The 23501-nt window shown below is 39.8% G+C and overlaps 1 protein-coding gene across 2 annotated transcripts in view; it reads right to left on the bottom strand.

Annotated features, from left to right (window-relative positions):
• Window positions 1–1044: 1044 nt before the first annotated feature.
• The window catches only part of dok6 (docking protein 6), a 66868-nt gene continuing 44411 nt past the window's right edge, over window positions 1045–23501 (bottom strand). The window contains exons 4-9 of one of the 2 annotated variants that reach the window (XM_005797921.2): window positions 20737–20856; window positions 17284–17473; window positions 16767–16905; window positions 15261–15366; window positions 7393–7425; window positions 1045–5405 (exon numbers count right to left, since the gene is read on the bottom strand). In XM_005797921.2, coding sequence (XP_005797978.2) covers window positions 5245–5405; window positions 7393–7425; window positions 15261–15366; window positions 16767–16905; window positions 17284–17473; window positions 20737–20856 — 749 coding nt within the window. In that variant the 3' untranslated portion in view covers window positions 1045–5244. The remainder of the gene's footprint in view (window positions 5406–7392; window positions 7426–15260; window positions 15367–16766; window positions 16906–17283; window positions 17474–20736; window positions 20857–23501) is intronic. The other variant, XM_023326710.1, reaches the window with a different exon arrangement.

The raw sequence follows: 23501 nt of genomic DNA, 5'->3' as shown, positions 1-23501 counted from the left end.
CAGCTTGTGTCTAAACCAAAGTTAAATAGGTTCAATGTTAAACAATTAGATGTCATGTCAGGTTGCATCCACCTCTTTCCTCAGATATTTACCCCAATCTGTTTTTCTTAATAGCTGCAACTACAGCGACACTCAGAATAATCTAGTTGTCAGGACAGGTTACTAGTTTTGGAGAACATTATTTGGATTTACACCAAAAAAAGAAAAAAAAAACTACAGCTTGCTCATTATATGTTGATTTCCCAATTAACATATAATGAAATCATCTTGGTGCTCGAAAGAAGAACATTTTAGAAACAGCAAACCTTCATATTCAAAGACGCGCTCACCGTATTTCCTGTTGGTTGTTTAAGACGTCTTTGCTTTCAGAGTTTCCTCGGTTCTCGCCTCTAGGATTGAGACGCCTTTGACTTATGCCTTAAGAGAGGTTGAGGTCACACGTGTGTCACTGACCCAATTTACCACAGTAGTGGGCGCTTGCTCCTGTGGGTTGTTCACCTACTTGAAACATGAAATACAAAGGCCACATAAATCAAGATGTAAATGTTTCTGGCTGGGGAAAGGAGTGCAGGCTGGATTGTGTGAGAACATTTCCTCTGTTCAAAGCAAAATCACTTGTAGGACTTGCTTTACATTTAATTACACATTTTTAGCTGTGGCTCTGGCATGTTTGGCACCATAGGTAAACCCTGCCAAAAAACAAGAAATCATAACAATTCTGGAGCTAAATAGAAAGCGGTACAGTCTTTCACTGAACACATAAGATCATTTAACCTATTTCAGCAGTTCACATAGGACACCAACTCTCCAATGTTTTCCCATCCATAATAGCAATAGAAGAATTGACCAAGGCACAACCAACAGATAGTTTTTTTGTTGTTTTTTTTCGGTATGGGCTCCCTTTTCTAATACCACCCTGGGTAACTGTCCATATCAAAAACCACCACTGGTTGTAACTTTACCGCTTTCCCCAAAAGGTATTCTAAAGGTTAGAGTATGTTTGTACATTTATGCCTAAATTCAAAGCCCCTTATGGTATGAACATTCAATTTATTACCCTTATGTTCATCAAAAACATTACATATGTACATTTGCGAAAACTGCAGTCCTAACTAGTGTATTCAAAGTGCTATTAACATATAAAGTTAGAGAACACAAAACATAACGACATCTCTGCAAACAAGTGAATACAGGAAACAACAAAAAAATGGCAAATGAGCACAATCAGCTGTAGCTTTTATCCAGGCGATTCAGTAAGTGCAACCCCAAACAGAAAGGGACTATTCCACATACATTTCACCACACTGCAACTAAAACAAGACAACTAGGGCACTACTGTGACCCAACGTTTCAACATAATGTCTTCCTAAAGTGAAAGCATAAATAAATTAACTGTAAAAATAAAGAAAAAAGTATCTTAAGACAAAATGTGCTTGTAACTTTCCAACTAATTGGGTATAGGAGTGAATTCGTGGGCATGAAGCGGTGGCACGACAACAACAGAAGGACTCAAATGTGAAGAAAACTGCTTGGCAGCCTACATTTGATTGTCAATGGAAACCATTTTGTTTTTACCCACTTAACTGTGCAAAACAGGAGAAAAACTTTCAATCTCTGTACTAAATATAGGCATGGGCCAGTTACCAGAGTCCAAAATGTCGTGCCATAGCCTACCATTCCTGTTTTTTCTTAAGAAGCCAGTAAAATCTTTGGGAGTGATTGGAGTTTTTTGACCTGTTCCTGTATGCTAGGTCATCTGGTTAAACTGAAGCCGAAATGTTGTTTTTTTTTTTCTTTCTTTTTCTCATGCTTAAATTCTTTTAAAAATATTTCTGGTTGAGAAAATAATTTATAGTCCAGATGTAAAAGTCAGCCTTCACTTTAAGGTTACTACTGTTCTAAGCTAGAGTTGCCTTGCTGTTTTAAATACAATCAGTTAATTTGAGTAAAACATTTTTTTTTCCACAGTGACTAGATAATTAATATTTTTCTTTAAGATTATCATGAGAATCTCATACCAGCCCATGCCTAATCTCGTGGAAGGTTCTGGTGATGGTGGACAGCAAAGTAGAAAATGCAACCCTAGTCACATGGCCTAGCACTGGGTCGAGAATATTTCCAGAATCTTCTAAAGTTGTTTAGTTTTCAAAGTAAATCACAAACTAAGGTAACAACGGCAAACGTAAGAGAGTCCAGTGTCTGCTTTGGTTGGCTGTCACCACCTGCGGTCACCTGAAGGCACTAGGGTCTTTGTCATGTGGAGTTGTGTGTTTTTAAAAAATACATTTGATTCATGCAACAGAAAAATGATTTAGTATTATTACCATATTTTAACTACACTGCTAACATTCCTTCTCTCGCTCATTCTGTTACTAGCACATGAAATACTTAAATTCACTGTTTTAAAATAGCTTAGCAAAGTTTTAGGCAATATAGAGGAGATTAATACCATGTCTGTTTTTTAGCTATAGGACTGACAAGGCAGCTGAGCTTGGCAATGAGAACATAATACAGAGCAATATTTAGCTTCCTTTTGAGCCTCTTTAGAAGCCCTTGTGCTGGATAGATAACCAATATGAGAAATAGTTGTGACAAGCAATTTTTTTCCCCTTAATACAAATTTAAGACCCAGCAATATGCTACATGAAGTAGCTAACTGATTTTACAAATCTGTGTTTGTTTCATAAATCAAAGTAAGCTATTGTGAGCCCTAGTCCGGTTAGTGCCTATTATCTCAGAGCAAAATCTGTATGGGGCATTCATATACATGTTAGTTTGGATATATGAAAGTCTCAGTTCTTAACACTAGTAATTAGCCAAAAGGTGCACACTATTAGTATTGAACCTAAACCGTTCTCCACAGAGGCCATTAAACCACATCTAGGGAGTTTGCAAAACCAGTAAACAACTCAGACTGATTGTATCTTTCTTTGAACTATTTTTCACTCCCTTTAGTACCGTGTAGCTAACAAAGGGGCTCCTCATTAAGAGTTGTTGCTATGTTTAGATTAGCGGCTATAGGTAAAGACTTCACTGAAATGTACATTAGTCTCTACTTGACACCCTTAGTGTTTAAACTCAACAAGAAAATAGAAATAGACCAGGTGTTTCTTTTACAATAGAAAGTTCCCATTTAATGTACTTTGCATTAGCCTCACTTTTTAGAATCATTAAATAATTTTTTTTCTGAAAACACTGGGAAGAGGAAATGTGTCTTGTTAGTAAAGTGCAACGCTGCCTTGTTAACCTACCGATTCTCCTTCAATGACCTCTTGTTAGCAGTTACCGTGGGCACAAAAAAGTCTGGCTGACTGATTCTCTGTTTGACATACATATTGTGCAAGTTGAAATGAATGATCCAAGCCGCCAAAACACCAGAAGCCTACCAAGTATTCGTTTATACCGCCACACTGTCAGTGGAGCTGCAGGAACAGATGGATTCGTAATTGAGGCTTTCTGTCTCTGTCCTGCCTTTCTGTCACTTTATTCTTGGATCAATGATGTTCTCTAAACTTTTTTAACCAATATTTTAGGAGTTTGTTTGACAGTAATGATGGCAAGAAAGGCAGGAAATAGGAGCAAAACAGAGCAGGACAATGACACCGCAGATGGTCAGATCAAGGTTAGAATGACATGATGCATCTGTCAGTGTAATCACTAGTAGAGGAGTTGGTTAATTGAGTGAGTAAAAAGGTTTTTGCTATCTTTATTACGAAGTGCTCATTTGAGAGGAATATATCTGCTTAGCTGGGTTTTATGTTCTACAAATCATGGTTAAAAAAAAAGCATATGAAGTGGGGCTCTTATTCTGCATTTTAGTAAAAAGTGACTTGATGGCTTGTCAGATCTGGACCTTTATTATATTTGTTTAAAACCTTGGTCTAAAATAGTCCAGAATAGCAGCTCTCACAATTTCTCACATTGCTACAACAAACTTTTATGTATTTGATTGGGAATAGATAGGATCGACTAAAACAGGGCAATTCAAAATTGTTAAGGAATCCCAGTGGTGTGATGCTGCTATCATATCGTTTCACATTAGAGAATGGTAAATTCAGGGTGATGTTCAATGTTCAGTTTTCTGCTGCACATACATTTTTGTATGCAGGATAAAAGGCTTTTGGTAATGGAATGATGAAAAGGTCCTGGAAACGTAAAAAAATTTTCATATTAAATGTATTTCTTTATACCCTTTCGGACTTGGAAGTGATAAAACCTAACTCCATGCTCCATCAGTTGGAACCCTGGAAAGGCTCATATTTGCGGTTCTGCTGAGTCACAAATATTTCCTACACCTACACAAAAACATCAAAAAGAACTTTCCCTGAATACCTCATGTCATGTTTTCCTCCTCAAGAAGCATTCTCTTAGCTTATTATGGACCCCAAATATGAATTTTATCTCTGATTTGCATAACCCATCATCCCATCATGTGACCCCTTTTTTTAACACCTTTCTGCTAATGAACAGCTTATCAGTAACTTCTGACAGACAGAGCTTCAGAAGGGCTCAGATGCTATTAAAGTCAATTTGCTGTAGTGAAGAGTAATGCCAGCAGCTTAAAGCAGAGCCTGCAGGAGGGCTGCGCTTTTTATCATCTCTGACACGACGGTCCGCCCCAGCCCATTTATGAATGACTTTTTTTTTCTTTTTTTTTTTTGCTGGTTGAAGCCGATTAGAAAAGTTTAGCTGATTCATCGCTGCCATGGACATCAAGCTGTTTTGTTGTGTGAGGCATTGATCGATTTCACATTCTCGCGACAAAGCTGATGGGGGAGTAGTAGGGAGGCGAGGGGGGATTTGTGTCAAAACTGGTGGAGTTTCTCTTGAACTGGCTGCTGAGGCAGCACCTTGCCGGGTTACGCCTGATGTTATTTCATCCACTTCAGAAAAAGAGTTTCTTAAAGCTGTTTTACAGCAGATATTTGGGTAATAGCGCCTTTAACTTCTCTCCAAGTGCTTTGCTTAAAAAAAAAATAAATAAATAAAATAAAATAAAAATGTTTTGAAAGTAGAAGGTCATGCAGAGTTAAACAGAACAATGGCGACGAGAAACACTTTAAATAACACATAGCTAGAGGATTTTTGGTGCACTTTTAGAAGCCATCTCTGCAGCCACACTTCACAATCCTCCGGGATCCTTCTACAGCTTCTACAGGTATATTACATGTATCACTATACAGATTGCTGAATCCTCTCTACAGTGACGGCTTGAGTGTCCAAGGCTGCTAAAGCTGCTTCCTGTCATTGAAGCGGTCCGAGGCTGCAACTGGATTCGCAGCCACTAGAGGGCGACGGCGCCTCTTCTTGGTGGCGGTGACTCCTCTCCTCCTGCTCGGGCTCGTCAGACAGAAAGCTGGGGAACGTCTGTGCCCGGGGGATAAAGGTCTTCGACAGCCCTGCTCCTGTTCGGGAGGAGAAAAAAAAAAACAACTCAGCTGAACACACCGAAGAATATTCTTTGAAAGATTCCTATCAGAACAAATAAAAACTGAAATAAGTTGGACGCTTTAGTCCAAGTTGGATTTGCTTGTCAGTTAAACAGCTTCATTTCCCTGCGTCATTCTCCTAGGCCCGTGTCCTGCCGGCTCCCTCTGCACCTTAATTCAAATTAATTGAACCAATTTGCTCCGCAGTTCATATCGGTTAAATGCACTGAGAGGGAGTAATGGATACTCGACGGCGAAGGGCTGCTCCTGTCTAACCGTGAGAGCATTAATAATACATTAGTGCGCTGTTTGGAAGTGTGCACACCGAGGTGGGCCGAGGATAAAGCTACTGGCAAGCTGCTGATCGTGCACGAAAACAAGGAGGAAGTGGCCACTGATCAATATTTCAGGAGGTGCAAAAAAAAAACCAAACAAACAAACAAAAAAAGCAACACAACACTATAATCAACTTTAACCTGGTGAGTTCATGCTAACAAAGTCGGCCAGGAGAAGTGGCTGCACTTCAAAATGTTGCTCTCTTTAACTCCAGAACTGTTGCAGATGCAAAGAAGGAGCTGATAACTGAATCTGATTGGAACCTGGGCAAATCCACAAACACAAGTATTCACACACACCTCACACATTCAGTCACAACACAACCACAGACCTCCCTCAATGTGTTTTACTTATCATGTGATAAACCTGCTTTCATGTTGTTTCTGTGCATAGCTTCACAACTATGCACAGAGGGTGCATAGATGTGAAGTGAAAGAAAGATGCTACATAGTTTTGTAGTGATAAATATGCAAATTATGTTCCGTTTTGCAGTAACACATTTTCACTGCAATCACAGCTGGAAGTATGTTGGAAGATGTTTCTATAGCAGCTTTACAGACCTGGAAATTGATATCTTCCTCAATTTCTCAGTTTTCTTTTTGCTCAGTGAAATGTGAACAAACAAGTTTCAAGTCTTGCCACAGATAACCGATTGGATTTAGAACTGGACTTTGACTGGACCATTCTAAGCCGTGACTGTGCTCTGGGTATATATTCAGGGTTTTGTCATGAACCTCCATCCCAGTGTCTACTCTTTTGCAGCCTCTTTCTTGTTTTCTCCTGTGTAAACTCCATCCATTCTTCCATCGACTGTGACCAGGACTCTTGTTCACACCTAAGACAAGGACCATGCTGCCATGGTGGTGGCAGCATGGTTCTGCCACCACCATGTTTCACCATGTCAATGTAGCCTTTTTGTTTACATAGTTTTGGTCTCATGTGACCATTCAGTGCACCTTATACCACATACAGTATATGCTGCCATTGCTTGTGGCAGACTTGAAGTAGGACTTATTTAGGCCGTCTCTTCTGTTCTTCTACAGATACATTGTTTTTCCAAACTGAATATCAAATGTAAATAATTATACTTATATTTTCCCCCATAACCAAACAGCTCTGCAACAGGCTAGAAACTTTACATTTAGCCTCATCTCACCAGAGTACCTTCATCCATCTATTTATAAAACTGTATAATTTACCTTCCACTTTAAACTACCAGTAATTTGTGTTGGCCTATTATATAAAATCCCAATTAAAACGTTGGAAGTTTGTGGTTTGTACGTGTTTATTTACCAGGATTGCTTCCATGACTCCGCCAACTGGGACTTGGAATATACGACATGACCCAGTCAGGCTGGTAATCAGTGTCAAGTGACAGGGTGAGTGTGTGTCAGAGCAACAGGGAGAGACAAGTCTAGTTAAAAATAAAAAAAGAGGTGGTTTGGGGAAGGGGTGATATGCAAGGAAGGAGAAGGAGAAAGTGAGAATGAAAAACACGGAAAAAGCATTTTCATGTGCGAGCAGAGGGAACGGTTAGTGGGAGGAGGCACAGAGGGGCTGGCGTGGGTGTGAGTGAGGATGAGAACGAAATGGGATGCTCGGCGGCAGGTGAGTCATGCATACACACCTCTGTCTGTTAGTCTTTCCTCTCCACCACTCCCTGAAACAAAAGAGAAATACCAAGTTAGAAATGCAGCTCAGCGCATTCTACAGGAAGCCAAAACAGAGACGGGGGGTAAAGATGGAGGAACGCTCCCCTCTTCCTTGCAAGTTGTATTTAATAGATTGCTGAAACGACTGGTGTGCAACCAGGCATATCCTTTTCACATCTTTGCCAAGACAATCCCTCTCCTCAACCATGGCCAATTAAGGCTAAAGAAAAAAAAAGAGAGAGAGAGAGAGAGAAAGAAGCGAGGCATTGAGCCCAGAGAGGAAGGAGAGGGTGAAGCAGAGCCCATCATCCTCTCAGTCATAAACACGGCTGTCTAGGGACAGACCCCCGACGAGAGCCCTGCTTTTGGACGAGAGACAAACATGTAGACACACTTGCAAGAAAATAACAACAAAACCACAGAGAACCGCAGAGAGGGGAGGAGAGCGGGATGATGTTGGCGTCAGCATCCCTCCTCCTGCGCTCACACTATGAGAAGCAGACAGTGATTTGTCAGTGCCTTTTCATTACTGGGGAAGGTCATGTCATCCTATCTGGCCTGGGGTGGCAGCTGCTGGGCCAGAGCAGACAGGACAGGCAGCGAGAACACATACACACGCGCGCACACACATTAAGCGGAAGAAACAGCAGACCTGGATACACAAGCAGCTCTTCATGCATGCATGTTGACACACACCTGTCCACACCTTCCTTCCTCCAACTGTAGCTGCCCAGATGGCAGTCTAGCAACAGCCGAGACACTCAAGGTAACGCAGGCTCTAGATTATGTGAGATAGCAGCTCCTGTGCCTTATTTTGCTGGGATTTTATATGACAGACCAACACAGATTAGGTGATGCATGTTGCCCAGGAATGTTAAATTTAGTCCCACCTGACCAGAGGACCTCCTTCCGATTGTCTGCTGCATCTCCTACATGGTTTATGGTAAACTACGAATGGGACTTTTCTGGGTTTCTGTCCTGCAGCTCCTCCAGAGTCATCATGGTCCTCTAAACTGCTTCTCTGATTAATGCTCTGGTTTCTTTGCCTGCCAGGCAATCCTGTTTTGGTTGCAGCAATCCCTACACTATTTTGACTGTCAGATGATGGATTAAACTTTGCCCTCTGAGGTGTGCAAAGTTTGTGACTTTGTTTTATAACCTAACCCTGCTTTAAACAGCTATAGGGTTAGAAAACATGCACCCTAACTCTTGGTCCTCTTATCAAAAACTTGATTTAGTCAACATCAAGTTTGACAATAAATTAATCCAGAACAAGACTGCTGAGCTCAAATCTACCATTTGCAACTTTTCTTTTAGGAGTTCATATTTTGCATCTCTACACATTTTTCACGCTGCCTGCTGGAAGGCAGGGAAGTGTCATCACCCTGTTCTTCCATCATTCTGTCTTTTGATTCTTCCCACCTCTTGGTAAAATCCCTTTAGTATCACTCCCGGGCGGATCAAACAGAGTACAGCGCTCCACTTCATTAGAATTGCTAATGCTCCAGCAGTAAACTTTGGAGTGCAATAAAGCACAGAGTGAGCAGGAGGATGAAGGGACAACTTGTAAATGGGTAAACAAAAAAGAGGAACGAAGAGAACGTATGGATTATAGTCCCTTTTCCCTTCCAGTATGAAAGCTGGTAATTGAACCATTTCTGACAGGCATGGTACCTTGCTTCTCCGGCTCCAAAACTTTAAAGTGCACTTATTTCTTTGCATCAGCAAACCTGGAGAAAATGGCAGTTTTTCACTGAAATGCAAACGAGTGAATCCCATTAAGAAAGCAGGGGTGGAAAACAGCGGAAAGTAGATATATTGTATTCATAGAGAATACACTGCAAGTTTCCGGGGGAATAAAACATTTATCTGACATCTTTCTAATACGCTCTGTTCTGCTTTGTAATCGTAGTAAACAAAAGTTCTGGGAGGTATTTCTAGGACATTTTTAGCTACAGAAACAGAAAAAAAAATCTGATGTAAAAACATATTAAAATGAATCAGTTCTGCTTCTTTAGTGCCTGGTTCCCCGATAACTCAAGCAAACAAACAGGTGAATCAACCTCAACAGGGCGAAAAGGAGCCGTGTTCCTTAATTATTTCTCCATACCCACAGGGTATTTGAAAGCAACCCAAGCATGACTCAGCAAATTGACTGTGCTGATTGGATATTCATCATGTGTGAGCTGAAAGAGCCAAGGAGCAAACACAGCCAGCCACAGTGGTCCAGAAAACCTGTTTTCTGACTGCCATTGAGAAATAAATGACACAACAATAATGGCAAAACTAGAGAGTAATGAAGCATTAAACATTCACCTTTTTTTTTTACTAAATGTGTATATTTCTTTTAAAATGCTAAATGATTTTGTGCTTTTTTTCCCCAGAGATTTGAGTGATTGCTGATCTCTTTTTTTTTTTTTTTTACAACCACAATTTGAAATGTAGTTTGAGGGGTCTTATGTGATTGACCAACACCAAATAGCACCTATTTTGAAATGAAGCAGCATAGCAACATATGATTTCATTTTTTTGTGGAAATAAAAATATTCTCAGTCAACATTTGCAGCATTATGCTGTGAGGTTGCTTCTCTTTAGCAGGGACAGTGAACCAGGTCAGAGCTGATGGGAAGATGAATGGAAATATATACTAGTTGATTCTGCTAGAGCCTGAAAAAAGATTTGAGACTTCAGCAGAGGTTCACCTTTCCGCAGGACAACGACCCTGAACATACAGCCAGAGCCACATATGGTTTAGATCAAACCATATTTATGTATTACAAATGGCCCAATCAATGCCCAGACTTAAATACAATCACGGACATCTTGTGATACTTGAAAATTGCTGCTCACACATGCCGTCCATCAAATCTGACTAAACCTGAGCTAGTCAGAAGACGAAGTGTACATTTCTCTGAATGTACAAAGGTGGTGTAGAAATGCTCTTCTCCCCTGAGATGTAGGAAGATGTGGTTCTTTAACACATCGAGTTTGCATTCGTAATGTGGTAAAGTTCATATGAACACTTAAGCGCGGCACTATCATTCGGGGAAAACCCATATTTACTTTGAAAGATTGCTTAAATTCTAAATTAATTCAAGCCATTTAAGTTGATTCAAATATCGAGTTGGCTGGGACACTGCACCAAGGACTCTTCAGTGTGCAAAAGGTATGCAGAAAATAGTGTACTCAAATAGAAGATGAACACCTAGAATAGTAATTTAAGGTCATTCTACTTGTAATCCCAAACAGAATGAGCCTGAAGTACAGAAGAGAAACAAACCTGTGGTCTGAGTTGTCCAAATGTGAAACTCTGTGCAAATTGAGAGCTGCGTCCTCTGGGCCGTAAGGAGCAGAGGGACTATTTTATCAGTGTACAGTTCAAAAGTTAGCACTGGTCATCATGCAGGGATGGATTAGAGCACATGGTGAGTAAATGTCATGTCTATGTATTAATGTTGATTAATTTAGGTTTAAGAGGAGCATACAATACACCGTGCCAACAGCATTCACACTTTTTGGCACCCCTGAAACAGAGGTGTTATAAGACTTAACAGGAATTAAGCTTTTATCACAGTAGCACAGTATTACACTGAGAATTTTCTAAAAGCCTAGCCTTTAATTTTAGATATGTTGTTTAAAATGGAAGTTATTTCTATAGCAATCTTCCGCATAGTCTCCTCCTATAACAGGAATCGTCAAAGGCACAAGGACCTTTGATGACTCCTCTCAGCAAAATCCCTCTGGATTGTCATAGCTCCTCCATTTCTGCTCACCCTGCAGGTTTTCAAAAGGATTTAAGTTTGGGAACTACAATGGCCAGGAAGGTGGCGTCTACTGTCTTCATCTGGCCAGATGTTTTTTTATTATCATCCTGCTGAAAGACCTAATTACAACCCCTCTTTTACTTTCTTGTCAAAGACCATCAGATTTAAAATCAGTTTATGATGACATGCACTTTACCAAGGGTCCATTGGAAGAAAAACAGTCCCACAACATCACTGATCGTCCACCGCTGGCAATAGGAATGAAGTGCTTCATGCTGAAAAGGTCAACCTTAGATTCACCTTAGCAAAGCTCATGGTTCCAGTGGCATTTGGCAAATTGGACGTTTCATTTGTAATAATAGCACATAAAACTGTTTACTCTGGTATATCTTCCAAACAACCAGTTGGCATGTACATTTTATTTAAAGGGTTTATATGGTCTCTTTTGAGCCTAAGCAAACTCTGTTTGTTGCAGCTCTCAAGTAGGTTGAATTTATCATAATTAATTTATGCAATTAGGTATGATATTTTACCAATATTTAGTCTTTTTTTTGTTTTCTTTTTTGGTAAGATAAACACACAAATACCTTAATTTAATGGCACGTCTTTTCCATTTTGAGGAGTGGCTAAGGGAATATGATCTCTAAAAGTTATAGACTCTGATTAACTTAAATATTCTTTACACATTGTTATAAGAGGTTCCACTAGGCACGCAGGACACTGAAGCTGCCGTTCTAAGGAAAATAGAAAATTAAAATTATATCAATCACCAAATTTTTTACGTTTATTTAAGAGCATCAGAGTAAAAGACGCTGGGTAGAATGTAGGGTAATAACCTCTATGTGTGAAAGCAAAGGCTACAAACCACTGTGCTATACGTTCATCTTGTATGTCCACAGGATGTAAATTTCCTCCCAAAAGTCAGAGACCCGTTGTCCATGAGGAATCGATGCAGTAATTCTGTGGTTGGATTCATCCCAGAATGAGTTGTTTCCATGATAAAGGAGTTGTGTGTCTTCCCGTACCTTTTTACAGTCCAAACGCATGTTACAGTTTGAATTAAACTCCCAGCACCTCCCAACCCCCAAGAATCACCTTCTAGACCTCCTTGTTCGGCAGAACCTCAAACACACTGATGCGTTCAATTTATTCATGGGAAACGAGCCGACGCAACGACAGTGCTGCATCCGTATGAGCAGAAGACTGCGGAAAGGTTGCTGCGAACCGGACAGATACACGAGGAAACTGTGGGAGGACCGAGGTGCCAAGGTGATGGATCACCGAGAAGCTCGTCTGCTCGCCGTAGTTTACAGAGCAAGAGTTTGGCAGCAGACTTTGCAAAGAGCGAGCAGGCGAAGAATTAACCCCGAGGTGAACGTTTTTCACCGTTTGGTTTTTTGCGATGCACAAACATGTTGATGTTTGGAACAAAGAGCTCACAGCTTGCTTTCAAGCTTATCAGGACACAATTAAATGATAATGAGAGGGGAAAATAACAGTCTTCACTTTTAAAAAGAAAATGATGACGTCAGAGCGACTTTCATCTTTGCCTGGCTTTGGGTTTTTTCTTTCTCTATCAGTGAAAACCATAAGGCCCATAATCCTCAGATAAGTCTTCTAATCAACTAATACCATGGACAGAGGATAATCGCATCAGCTCACTAATCACCTTCCTGCCTCTGGTCTCATATAACGTGCAAATACTCAGACATTTACACTTCCTTAAGTGCATGTGCAGAAAAGGAGCACGGAGAGGACACATGGTGCCATCCTCGGATACTACAGAGTAGCTGCTGCATTATTAATGTATTTGTGGTCAGTTGAATGCATTTTTTTTGTAGAATGTACTCAGTTGATAGTCATAGGTAACTTCAAATCTTGAGCGAGAAACAGGTAAACATAGGAAAGGGTGTTCTTGTTATTGATGGTGTCTTATTCCTGCTCCAACAAACAGCCCACATTATCAATCTACTTTCACTGTGCTTTCTTACTCAGTAGATGTTGTAAGTTCCTGTTTTTTAAAAAGAAAAAGAAATGGACTTGACATATCCATCAAACGGTTTTGAAATGAAGTTACAAAAATGCTTTGCTTTCGTCTGTGTAGGCCCGCCGGATAATTCTGCACGGCAGATTTACAAACATGATGACTTCACAGAGGCGATTTGATCCTTCTGGTAACCCACGTCTCCCACCGCAACTTTCTCCATTGTAGCTTTAAAATGATCCACAAACAAAACCAGATTGTTTTCATGGGTCAAGGTTTGGCGTAGCACAATATAGGATAGAGATCTAGGAAAATGTCAAATGCTGGGTCTCTTTTCACTTCTTTTAAACAGAAACTAACCTTCATAGAAACTAGGAGAGAACAACAAACATCCCTTGCTCGTGAGTAAGCTCTGCATATGGCAAGAATGTAACTGTTTCCTGGCAAATTAATTTAAATCCAATAAACATTCCAGAAATGCCCACCCAGTTTGAACTAAACACTGCCCTGTAGGCCACTCAGAAGTTTCATTTTTCATTTTCCTGTTATGCAAAAAGGATTATGTTTCAATTAATACAACCCTAACTTCAAGGTAAACAAGTAGCTATAATGAACTGAATAACCTCTCCTGAAACAAACAGCCATTACAATGTCTATGCTTACCTGTTGTAACAATGTTTAAATACTAATTGGCCTTTGTTATAAAACCAGCTGGTTTCATTTAGCGTTTCAGATTAAACTCCTGGTAATAACAGTATTGCATAAATGTACAAATGGCCTGCCAGCACACAACGCAACAAACATGACTTGGGTTCATGTTTGTTGAAGTTCATGTTTGTTTGTTGAAGACTTGGGTTCATCCAGGAGCCACGTGTGGAACTTCAGGATGAATCGGTAAATAGTATCCATGGCGACAATCACTTCTACAAAGCTTCAAACCAATAGGAGGAGCAGCGATCAAAATGTAGTGACAAAGGTTGTTAAATTTCTTAAATAAGATAAGATAAATGCTTCTTTGTAATATTAGGTGCTCTTTTTTGTACATTGTTTTGTGTTTCTAGCCTGAATATATTTAATTCGATTATCATAAAAAGTTAATTAACTTAAGCATTTAATTCAAAGAGCGAAACTCAAAGAGTCATTACACTGGAGTGATGCATTTCATGTTTTTAATTCTGTCAATTATGGTGATTATAGCTTACAGCTAATCAAAACCCAAATTCAGTTCAATTTCTCTGAAAAGTATGATGTTACATAAAGAATTTGAATGAGAAATGTAATGTCTCGACCTTGTTATGGCCTACACCAGTGGTTAAAAAACATTTCAGTAAGTAAATTAAATAGGGACATAATGACAACACAAACAGCATCAAAAACAATATAATGATTTTTTATTTTTTATTTTTATCCTTTTTGATTTTTAGTTTGATTTCTTAAGAGGTTCTCAAGACTCACAACTGGCTGATTTACGTCAACTTTGGAAACTGACACCTTCACAAAAAAGGTTAAGCATCAAAAGATGCAAAGACAGTGACTAATTAGAGTGCTATTTGAAGCACATTAAGTGAAAGTTGAGCAAAAGAAAAATGTTTTAGTGAAAATGGTGCACAAGCAACTGAAATAACATGCAAAATATGAAGCAAACCCATACAAATTTTTGGCATGGACTGTGGGTACAACAAAATGAACCCTGAGTATGTATTGATATACATGGATATACTTTTCAACAGGCCATAATTGTTATATTTATATTCTACTTTTATTTTTCTGATGTAATATTGTTGATAAACTGAATTTTGGGTTTTCATTAGCAAAAAAATTACCATCAGCAAATTTTCATCAGCAAAGAAATAAATCCCTTTAATACATTCCTGTCATAATCTACATAAAAATTAAAATAGTATCATCAAAATACATTAACTTTTTATTACCTTCTCTATGTATTGAGTGCACTCTCTGCACAGTGCAGCTAAAGGTCAGTCATTGTAAAAATCCTCATTAGCCATGTTTGTTATGATCTAAATCTCAGTGTAGTTTCAGGTAAAGTCAAAGAGCTTCATGGTGATTTTGATAATTAGTAAATTCTCCCGTGTACCTTGGTAACTGTAGAGATCCCCCACACTGGCTTGGCGAGTGATGTGCTGCCAGTAGGCACTGCGTGGCAGGGAGATGGACTTGGTTAGCGTCTCTCTGGAGTGAAACTGAAACAGACAGAGTCAGACAGCAGTGCATCTCACTTTTCTGTCACTTTCGGGAGAAAGCTGATCTGCATTTGTCAACGCATGAAAAGGTGTGAAGAGTAGCACATATTGAAGGCTGAGCGGCATATCTCCAGGCTGAGAAAGTGTTTGATGGATAAGACAGGGATTCATTTGGGATTATTATTATTTTTTTTTTTCTCTGGCATGTTGTGGATTTGATTTTGTCTTTCCAACTTCCAAATCCTGATCCACAGAGCCTTGCAAAAGTATCGGGAACCCTTAATCTTCTGCAAGTTTTCTAATGCACTGAACTTCGATGTGCATGTAACATACCAACACGACATTGGGCGCAACTGGAATGATGATTTTATTTAATATTTTACAAACATAAATCTGAAAAGTGTGGGATGCATTTGTATCCAGCCAAGGAGCTGCAAGTCTTTGGGGTATGTGTCTGCTGGCTTTGAACATCAAGACACTGATTGTTTTTTTTATTTTTTAGCCCATTTTCTCTGCAAAATTCTTGAAGCTCAAATTTGTAGAGCGCACAACAAATAGAAATAGGACTCGCTTTGTCAGATTCTCCCACCTGAGCTGAAGATTGCTAGAGCACCTCCAGAGTTACCATACACCACTTGGCTGCTTTTCTGTTGCGACTTTTGAGGGAAAGTGCTTCCACTGAATTATGACTACAAATGAAAATCAGATTTTTCATTTAGTTTTACTTTTTCTTCCACCTCCCAATTGTGCACTATGTATTATGCACCTACTTAGTTTAAAATTCCAATGAAATACATTGAAGTTTGTGTTTGCAGTGTGAGAAAATGCGGAAAAAACGGTAAAGACACTTTTGCAAGGCACTGTACAAGAAACTTTGAAGGTGTAAAATGTACCGATGCTAAAAAAAATTGCAATGTACGCACAGTTCTTATCGCTGACAGCGGCTGCTTTTGGAAATGTTCCCTAAATTGCAGGGTCCAGGAGAATGGCCATATGGTCAAGGCTCATCGGACACAGGGCATGACGATGTAAACAAAGAATGCAGATGACAGTGAAAAGGAAGGAAAGAAGGAAAAAGGAAGGAAGTGATAAGAGGGAGAGAAGGCCAAGACTCTGGGGTGTCTGAGAGCTCCTGGTCCAACACATGATTCAGACCAAAATCAGGACTTCTTAACTTCACGTGTCTATAAAAAGCACAATTCTGATCATCCAAGCAGAGAGTGAAGCCATTTTGCAGCTTTTATACACACCTCTCTGTGTTTCTTTGAGACTGATGTGACGAATGCAATGTATGGAATAAATAAGTGACTCTAAAATGGTTTTGCTCTGAAATATAACCACAGTAATGCCATGTGCAGCAGCTGATAAGAGATAAACAAACCCAAAACACACAAGCATACCTGGGAGCTCTTTTCCATCTCCTCTATCATCCTCTCATGCTGCTGGGCGATGGCCAGCGTGGCCGAGTGGACCCGCTGGTAGATCATCTCGCCCTCCCGGGTCTGGAACGTAAACAAACCCTCTCCTGTGTCACACATCCTGTGCCAAGAACACACACACACAGAGAGACACTTTGATCGCGCTCACTCTCAGATTGCTCATTTACAAATATGCATGGTTGAATGTTTAGGCTGCAGTGAGGACAGTGAATGCAAGTAGACCCCTCTCTCCTCCCCCCGAAGGCAAAAGACACACACAAATTGAGACAGTTTCAGAGAAAAGCCTGTCACATCATCATCATCATCATCATCATCGCCTGAAGGCCTCAGCATCATATATCCCAGGATGTTTTTGGTTTTCAAAGCTTCTTTGTGAAAAGTTGTCACTGCATTTCCATAACTGTGTTGTTTTTGTTGTTTTTTCCCCCTCTTGCTGCTGGCTTTTAAATTACACAAGCCAGCGGAAGCACACACACACCTTCCGGACTCAAACGTGAACCAGGTGGAGTCCCGGCCGTATCTGCGCAGGGAGCTGAGGGGCCACATGACGAGCTTGAGGCGAGCATTGTGAATATCCCACAGGTAAATGTTTTCGTGGGTGATCTGCATGGTGCACTCCCCGTAGATGTCCAGGTTCGGCGTGGGCATGAGGTACACGTTGAAGCGCTCTGAAATAAACAAAGTAGAAAATCCATGTTTTGAACGCCATGGTTAAAGTTCAATCAGAGAAACCTTTACAACTTTACAACAAATAGAAATTGGTATCAGCCCACTAAACTGTGATCGCAGCATCTCTGGTCTTTTTAGCTATGACTGAACATCTGCCAGCTACTAAATGTAGTTATATGGACTAAAATCTCAGAGAGAAAAACAAGAATGCGCGAATTATTCTAATTCTAATATTTTTAGATATATTTAGTTAACTCCTGCTCTGGATATATTACTTTTTTTAGAGTTTTTTTAGAGTCTTTATACTCCAGTTAACAATTAGTTGATAATTAAATTAGTTGACGATTATTTCAATAAGAAGTTCATCACGATTAATGAGATTAATTGTTTCAGCACTAAATCAGACTAGACATTTCCTGCTTGAGATCACTCAGGATTACCAAAATATTCTCTGTTTCATAAATAGTAAAATAAAGACTTAAAAAAGCAGCAGAAAGATTGTTTTATTACATTTTTCTTAATTCAGAAGTTGACATACACTAAGATTACTACTATGCCTTTAAGCAATTTCCAGATGCCTGAACGTGGCGACACGTTCACCTGTTCACACAATTATACACAAACAAAAACACCATGTTAATGTCCAGATGTGTCCTGTGTCTCAAAGCTGAATGTGTTTTGAATCAACCCCAGAACAAAAAGAAGCAAAAAATAAAAACCTTGTTGAGATGCTGGCTGAAGCTGGCAGAAGAGTGCCATTACCCACAGTGAAAAGAGTCCTGTACCAACAGGGTGTGAAAGGCTATTCAGTGAGAAGGAAGCCATTACTCCAAATATGAAAAGCCAGATTAAATTTTTCAAATCCACTCAGGCATAAAAATGAAGACGTTCATTTTCGGAAAAATGTCCTGTGGTTTGTTGGAACTAAGACTGAAGTGTTTGGCTGTGTCGAACATCATTACATTTGGAGGAAAAAAGAGGAAAGGCTGCCATTTTGAGAATACCATCTGAACTGTAAAGAAAGAAGCATGAGTGTGGGGACCTCATGTTGTGTGGGTATGAACTTTAAAAACAAAAGTAGATCACTGCATGGGTAAATAACACGATTTGGAAATATTGAAGCAACATCTTAAATGATCAACCAGTAAGTTGAAGCGTGGGTAGCAGTGGATCTTCTAAATGGACAATAAGCCCAAGCATACTGCCAGTTGTTTACAAAGACAATGAAGTTGGTGTTTTAGAGTGGATATCACAAAGTCTTGATCTCAATATCAGAGTAAACTTTTGAAAATGTGTGTGGGAGCCCATACTGTTGCACCAGTTCGGGTGAGGAGGAATGGGTCAAACTCCAGCAAACTATTATGAGAAACTGACGGAAGGACACCAAATCATCTGACCCTAGTCACACAGACAGAGCGGCAATTCTACCAAACACTAAAAACTGTTTTTTACAAAATATGTAGATATCCGGTTTCAACTGCAAATTTATCAACTTGCTCTGGCATGTCGCCCAGGTGTTTTTGCTGAAGTGATTTCATTCCCTTCCTATTGCATAATTATATAGTCTGAGCATCGTAACAGTTACTAATGATGGGTTTCAGTTATTAAATTTGCTTGTTTTTCCAATGCAAACCTCTTTAAATACACACTTTCCTATGATGGAGGAGCTTGTAGAAGCTGACCTAAAAACAAAGTTTTGAATTAATTGCCTAAATAAATAATTTTGAGCCACCTTTCAGAGGAGAATCTTTCCTCCAGGTTGTGAGGAAGGGTTAATGTGTGAGGAAGAAATTCCTCAACTGGGTTCGTTGCGTTTCTTCATCGCGAAATTGTAGCTTTGTCACATCATAATGACACAGCAAGAACTGCAAACTGAAAAAAAACACTATCAGAGAGCGAAGGATGAGCAAAGGAAAGACAGATGGAAGAGAGGTAGGTCATAAAGAAAGAATAGAAGAAAAGACAGAAAGGAGCAAAGACACAATGAGGGAAACAAGTGAGGGCTCAAGAAAAGAATAAAGAGAAAGAAAGAGAAAGGGGAAAGAAAAGTAACAAAGGAGACAAGGAAAGACGAGATGGGAATAAAGGAAGGAAAGCAGGAAGGAACAAAGGATCATTTAAACAAGGTGACAGGGAATAGAAACATTTTTTCCATTCCTATTCAGTCCAAGAGAATACTGAAATCAAAATGTAGACTCTTCCAGAATCTAGTTTCAGTTGTCAATTAATTCTCCATCCAGAAAGCAGAAGCATAGTGCCCTACTTATAGACAATATCATGATCTATGTTCCCAAGGCACTTCACTAACCCTAGGGTTTGGAAAAATAAACTCTGCCCCCTGCTGTTCTGGAGGAATTGAAAGTTTAAATGATAAGTTGGAGATTCTGTGTTCACTCAAAGCAGCAGCAGAAATGTGCTGGTTCAGGGTGCTTCAATCTCGCACTGTGTGAACGCTTTATTTGAACAAACCAAAGAGGGGTTGTGTCAAAACCTTGCACTCTGATATCTTACATAAAAGAGGCCAAGTATAGTTGGGGAGCACAATTTCGCTTCATAGCTGCAGGGAAATGAAATCCATCAAAATGAAAGCAAGTTTTTTTCTTCTTTTTTTTCCAATTACTTGCTCTTTTAAAACTCTAAACTGCTCCGTTTGGACTGTTGCCTTTTCAATTTCCTTCACAACTTTACAAATTATACACAGTGAATGAGCTGCTCCGCGATAGCGCCCCCTCTTCTTTTTGTTTTTTTTTATTCCCATTTCCTGAGAGTGGAATATTTGTAGAGGCACATTTATTTCGCACGGCTTTAGGAGCCATAATCTCATCCATTTCTATGACAAGCTTCATTACGAGGGAAGCCAGTAATGCACAGCACTTCTCATTAGGCCTGGAACAGAGCCCCTGCCAGAGCCTGTGACCTGTACTTCCACACACACACGCCCACCCTCGCGTGCATACACACGCCGGTTTCCTTTAACATCCCACATCAAAACAAACCTCTGAAGCCCAAAGCTGGAGGATAGTGAGCTCATATGACAAAACTCTCTAACAGGGGACTTGAAATCAAATATTGACAAAAATGGCCCTTATTAGCAGAGCCTAATTGGACATTGTCCGCTTCACTCCCCTAACCCTCTGAAGTCTTGGCTGCTTTAATGCAAACAGGCCCCATACGCAACAGATAAGTGCTTGGAGGAGGGCTGATTGAGAGGGATTGACCCCGAATAGCTGCGTGTGTTAGCTGGGACTAATTGGGCACTCACCGTTCTGCTCCCGCTGCACTCCTGCTGCTAACAGGTCCGGCTCTCCGAGGCTGATGTCGTTGAGACGGGTACCCAGGCACTCCACGCACAGCAGCTTGCACCATTCCTCGGCGTCCAGCTCTGCACACAGCAGTAAAGAGTCAGTGCAGTTGTATGTCAGACTGTGTATATATACTGTATATTTAAATGCAGTAAGATTATAACAACATGTGGGTCCAACCTCAGGGTGCTTTCATACAAACATGAACCCCTTGAGTGAGTATTCATAATAAAGTGATGCACGGAAAAAAAAACAGCTACAGCCATCATTCGCTGGTGGATAAATGTGAAAATCAGAACTATGTTTATGCAAAATTTGAAGCCAATCATTAAAGAAATGGTTCCAATATTCCAGTCTCAAAGTCTGTGTCTGATATTTCAGTGGCTTTTTTTTCTATTAAGTGAGGAAAAACTGATAATGGTCTTAATTTGTAATAAGTCAAACATCCAAGGAGAAGCCAAGAGGCTCACAGTAACTCTGGAGGAGCTGCAGAGATCCACAGCTCAGGCAGAAGATTCTGATGACAGAACAACTATTAATTATGCAGTTACAGTATGTAATCTTTTAATCTGTGTACAATTAATAAATTCATAAATCATAAATCTAATACAATTGATGATTCATAAATCTAATGCCTTGCATAATTTGGAACATGTGTTGAAATGGCCCAGTCATAGTGCAGGCCTATATCCATTTGAGAATCTGTGGCAATGACGATGTTTTGCAGATGCGCAAAGTTGGGTGTTATACAAAAACTTGTAGTTATAATTAAAGCAAAAAATGCTTCTACAAAATATTCACGAGGTTGAACTACAAACAGTTTCTATGTCACAATTATATGTGCTGCTTTGTGTTGGCCTAACATATGAAATCCTAATAAGGTTTGGATTCAAAAAATTAAAATAATGTGGGAAGGGCTAAGAGGAACTGGAACTGTGGCACTGTACCCGTTACTGACCCGTTTTCATTCCCGTCAATCAATACAGATCAAAAGCTTACAGAATGGGTGTGAGAGGCATTCAATCACTGGAGAGCATTTGGCATAAATGGTGGCGTTATGCAACAGCCTGTTTGTTAGATCAACTGGAAAATGCAGATTGGACAGAAGGGTTAAGGAAAGGTCGGCTGCTATTCGAAGCACTTTATTCACACACAGGAGGAAGCAGAAACACGGCAGCTCCGGCAATTCAGCTCTTTCCTCGTGCTTTCATTAACTCCCCTTGCTTTGCCCTTTAAGTGTTTCTAAACTCCCACACTTTTTTAAGGCCACTGAGTGGAAAATCAGCCAAACAAACACTTCATCAGCACAGCGGCGTCCAGGCCACGCTACGTGTAGCGCATCGGGAGACGCGGCAGAAAGACGTCTTCCGCGTGTGCATGTGTAGGTGCGTGAAGGAGGAAAAACGGCGCCGCTTTTTGTGTTAATGAGTGTTTACAAACGCACGGCAAACCAGAGTCAGGTATGCAGGAATCAAATCAGGAGACGCTTTACATTTTTCGGCAGCAGAGCAGCAGTCATTACACAGACGGATACAATATGTATATCTGCTCGCATTCATATCTGTCAGAGGCAACTCCTCGGTGGAATTTAAGGAGCTGACATTCTCAATGGTAGTCATAACTCAAGGTCACACTCTCATCTTTCTTTATGTGCATATTTGACAGTTGCACCCAGAGCTGTCAAAAATGCGTGATTATTTTATTTTTTCGCTCGCTTCGCTCCGTGCCTCATTGACAGCACGCTGCTTGGGAGGACGCAACAAAGGTTTTGTGTTTTAAAAGTAACATAATAGGGGAGACTTACAACTGCTAAACACTCTCTTTTTTCCCCTAAATAAAACATGCAAAAAACTTTTTTCTTTTTTAAAAAAAAGACATTTTTAAATGATGTCTTTAAATAACAGCACAGTACTTGTTAATATTCATCGTTGCATTAACACACCGTTAGACATCGCAAGGCAGCAGGCCAAATTAGGGCCCTATGAAGTGAGTTCTTATGCAACACAAGTTTACCATTTTAATTCTGTAATATGTAAAAGCTGGGAAAATTCTCAGTTTTGATTTTCAGCTTACCAGTCTGACAAATCTTTTGTGATCAGCGAAGATGACAAAAGATCTCCCCATGGCCTATGGGTCGCAGTAAGAAAAGCGCTCTTTACTGATATTGTTACCGAGGCAAAGAGACCTCAAAGTTAGTCGATTTTAGTTTTAGTTTGAAAATTAAGTCTTTTCGATGGGGACCTGCTTTTGCCAAGACAGACTTGTAGAGCTCTTAATCAAAGATTTTACAATTACTATTGCAAACCACACTAACTGCTAGTTTATAGCAGTTATGTTTTAGATGAATTTGCATTAACCAGTCTCATTCAGTGAGTGATGCAGTGAGACTACAGATCTCGTATCAACAAATACATCTTAAAAAAGAAAGTAGTGCATAATAACCAAAAGAGATTTTTCAAAACTTAAAAAAATGTTAATGTACAAGTTCACAAAAGAGGTGCTAAAGAGTTGGGACTTTAACAAGAGAAACAGACCCACTGTATGCCTATTGTACCTGCAAGTGGGCATATAGTGTTTTCTTTAGTTATTCAACTTTTGTTTCACTCCCGAACCACCTGGAACACAAATAGCTTAAATTCAACACATTGAATTTATCTATTGCTACTTGTCTAACCACCAAATAACACTCCAATGGCAATGTGTGTTCTAGTTTGAGAGCTTGTCA

The sequence above is a fragment of the Xiphophorus maculatus genome, chromosome 21 (genome assembly GCF_002775205.1).
Source record: "Xiphophorus maculatus strain JP 163 A chromosome 21, X_maculatus-5.0-male, whole genome shotgun sequence".
NCBI classification, from domain to species: Eukaryota; Metazoa; Chordata; class Actinopteri; order Cyprinodontiformes; family Poeciliidae; genus Xiphophorus; species Xiphophorus maculatus.
This window is presented reverse-complemented; position numbering and strand designations above follow the sequence as displayed.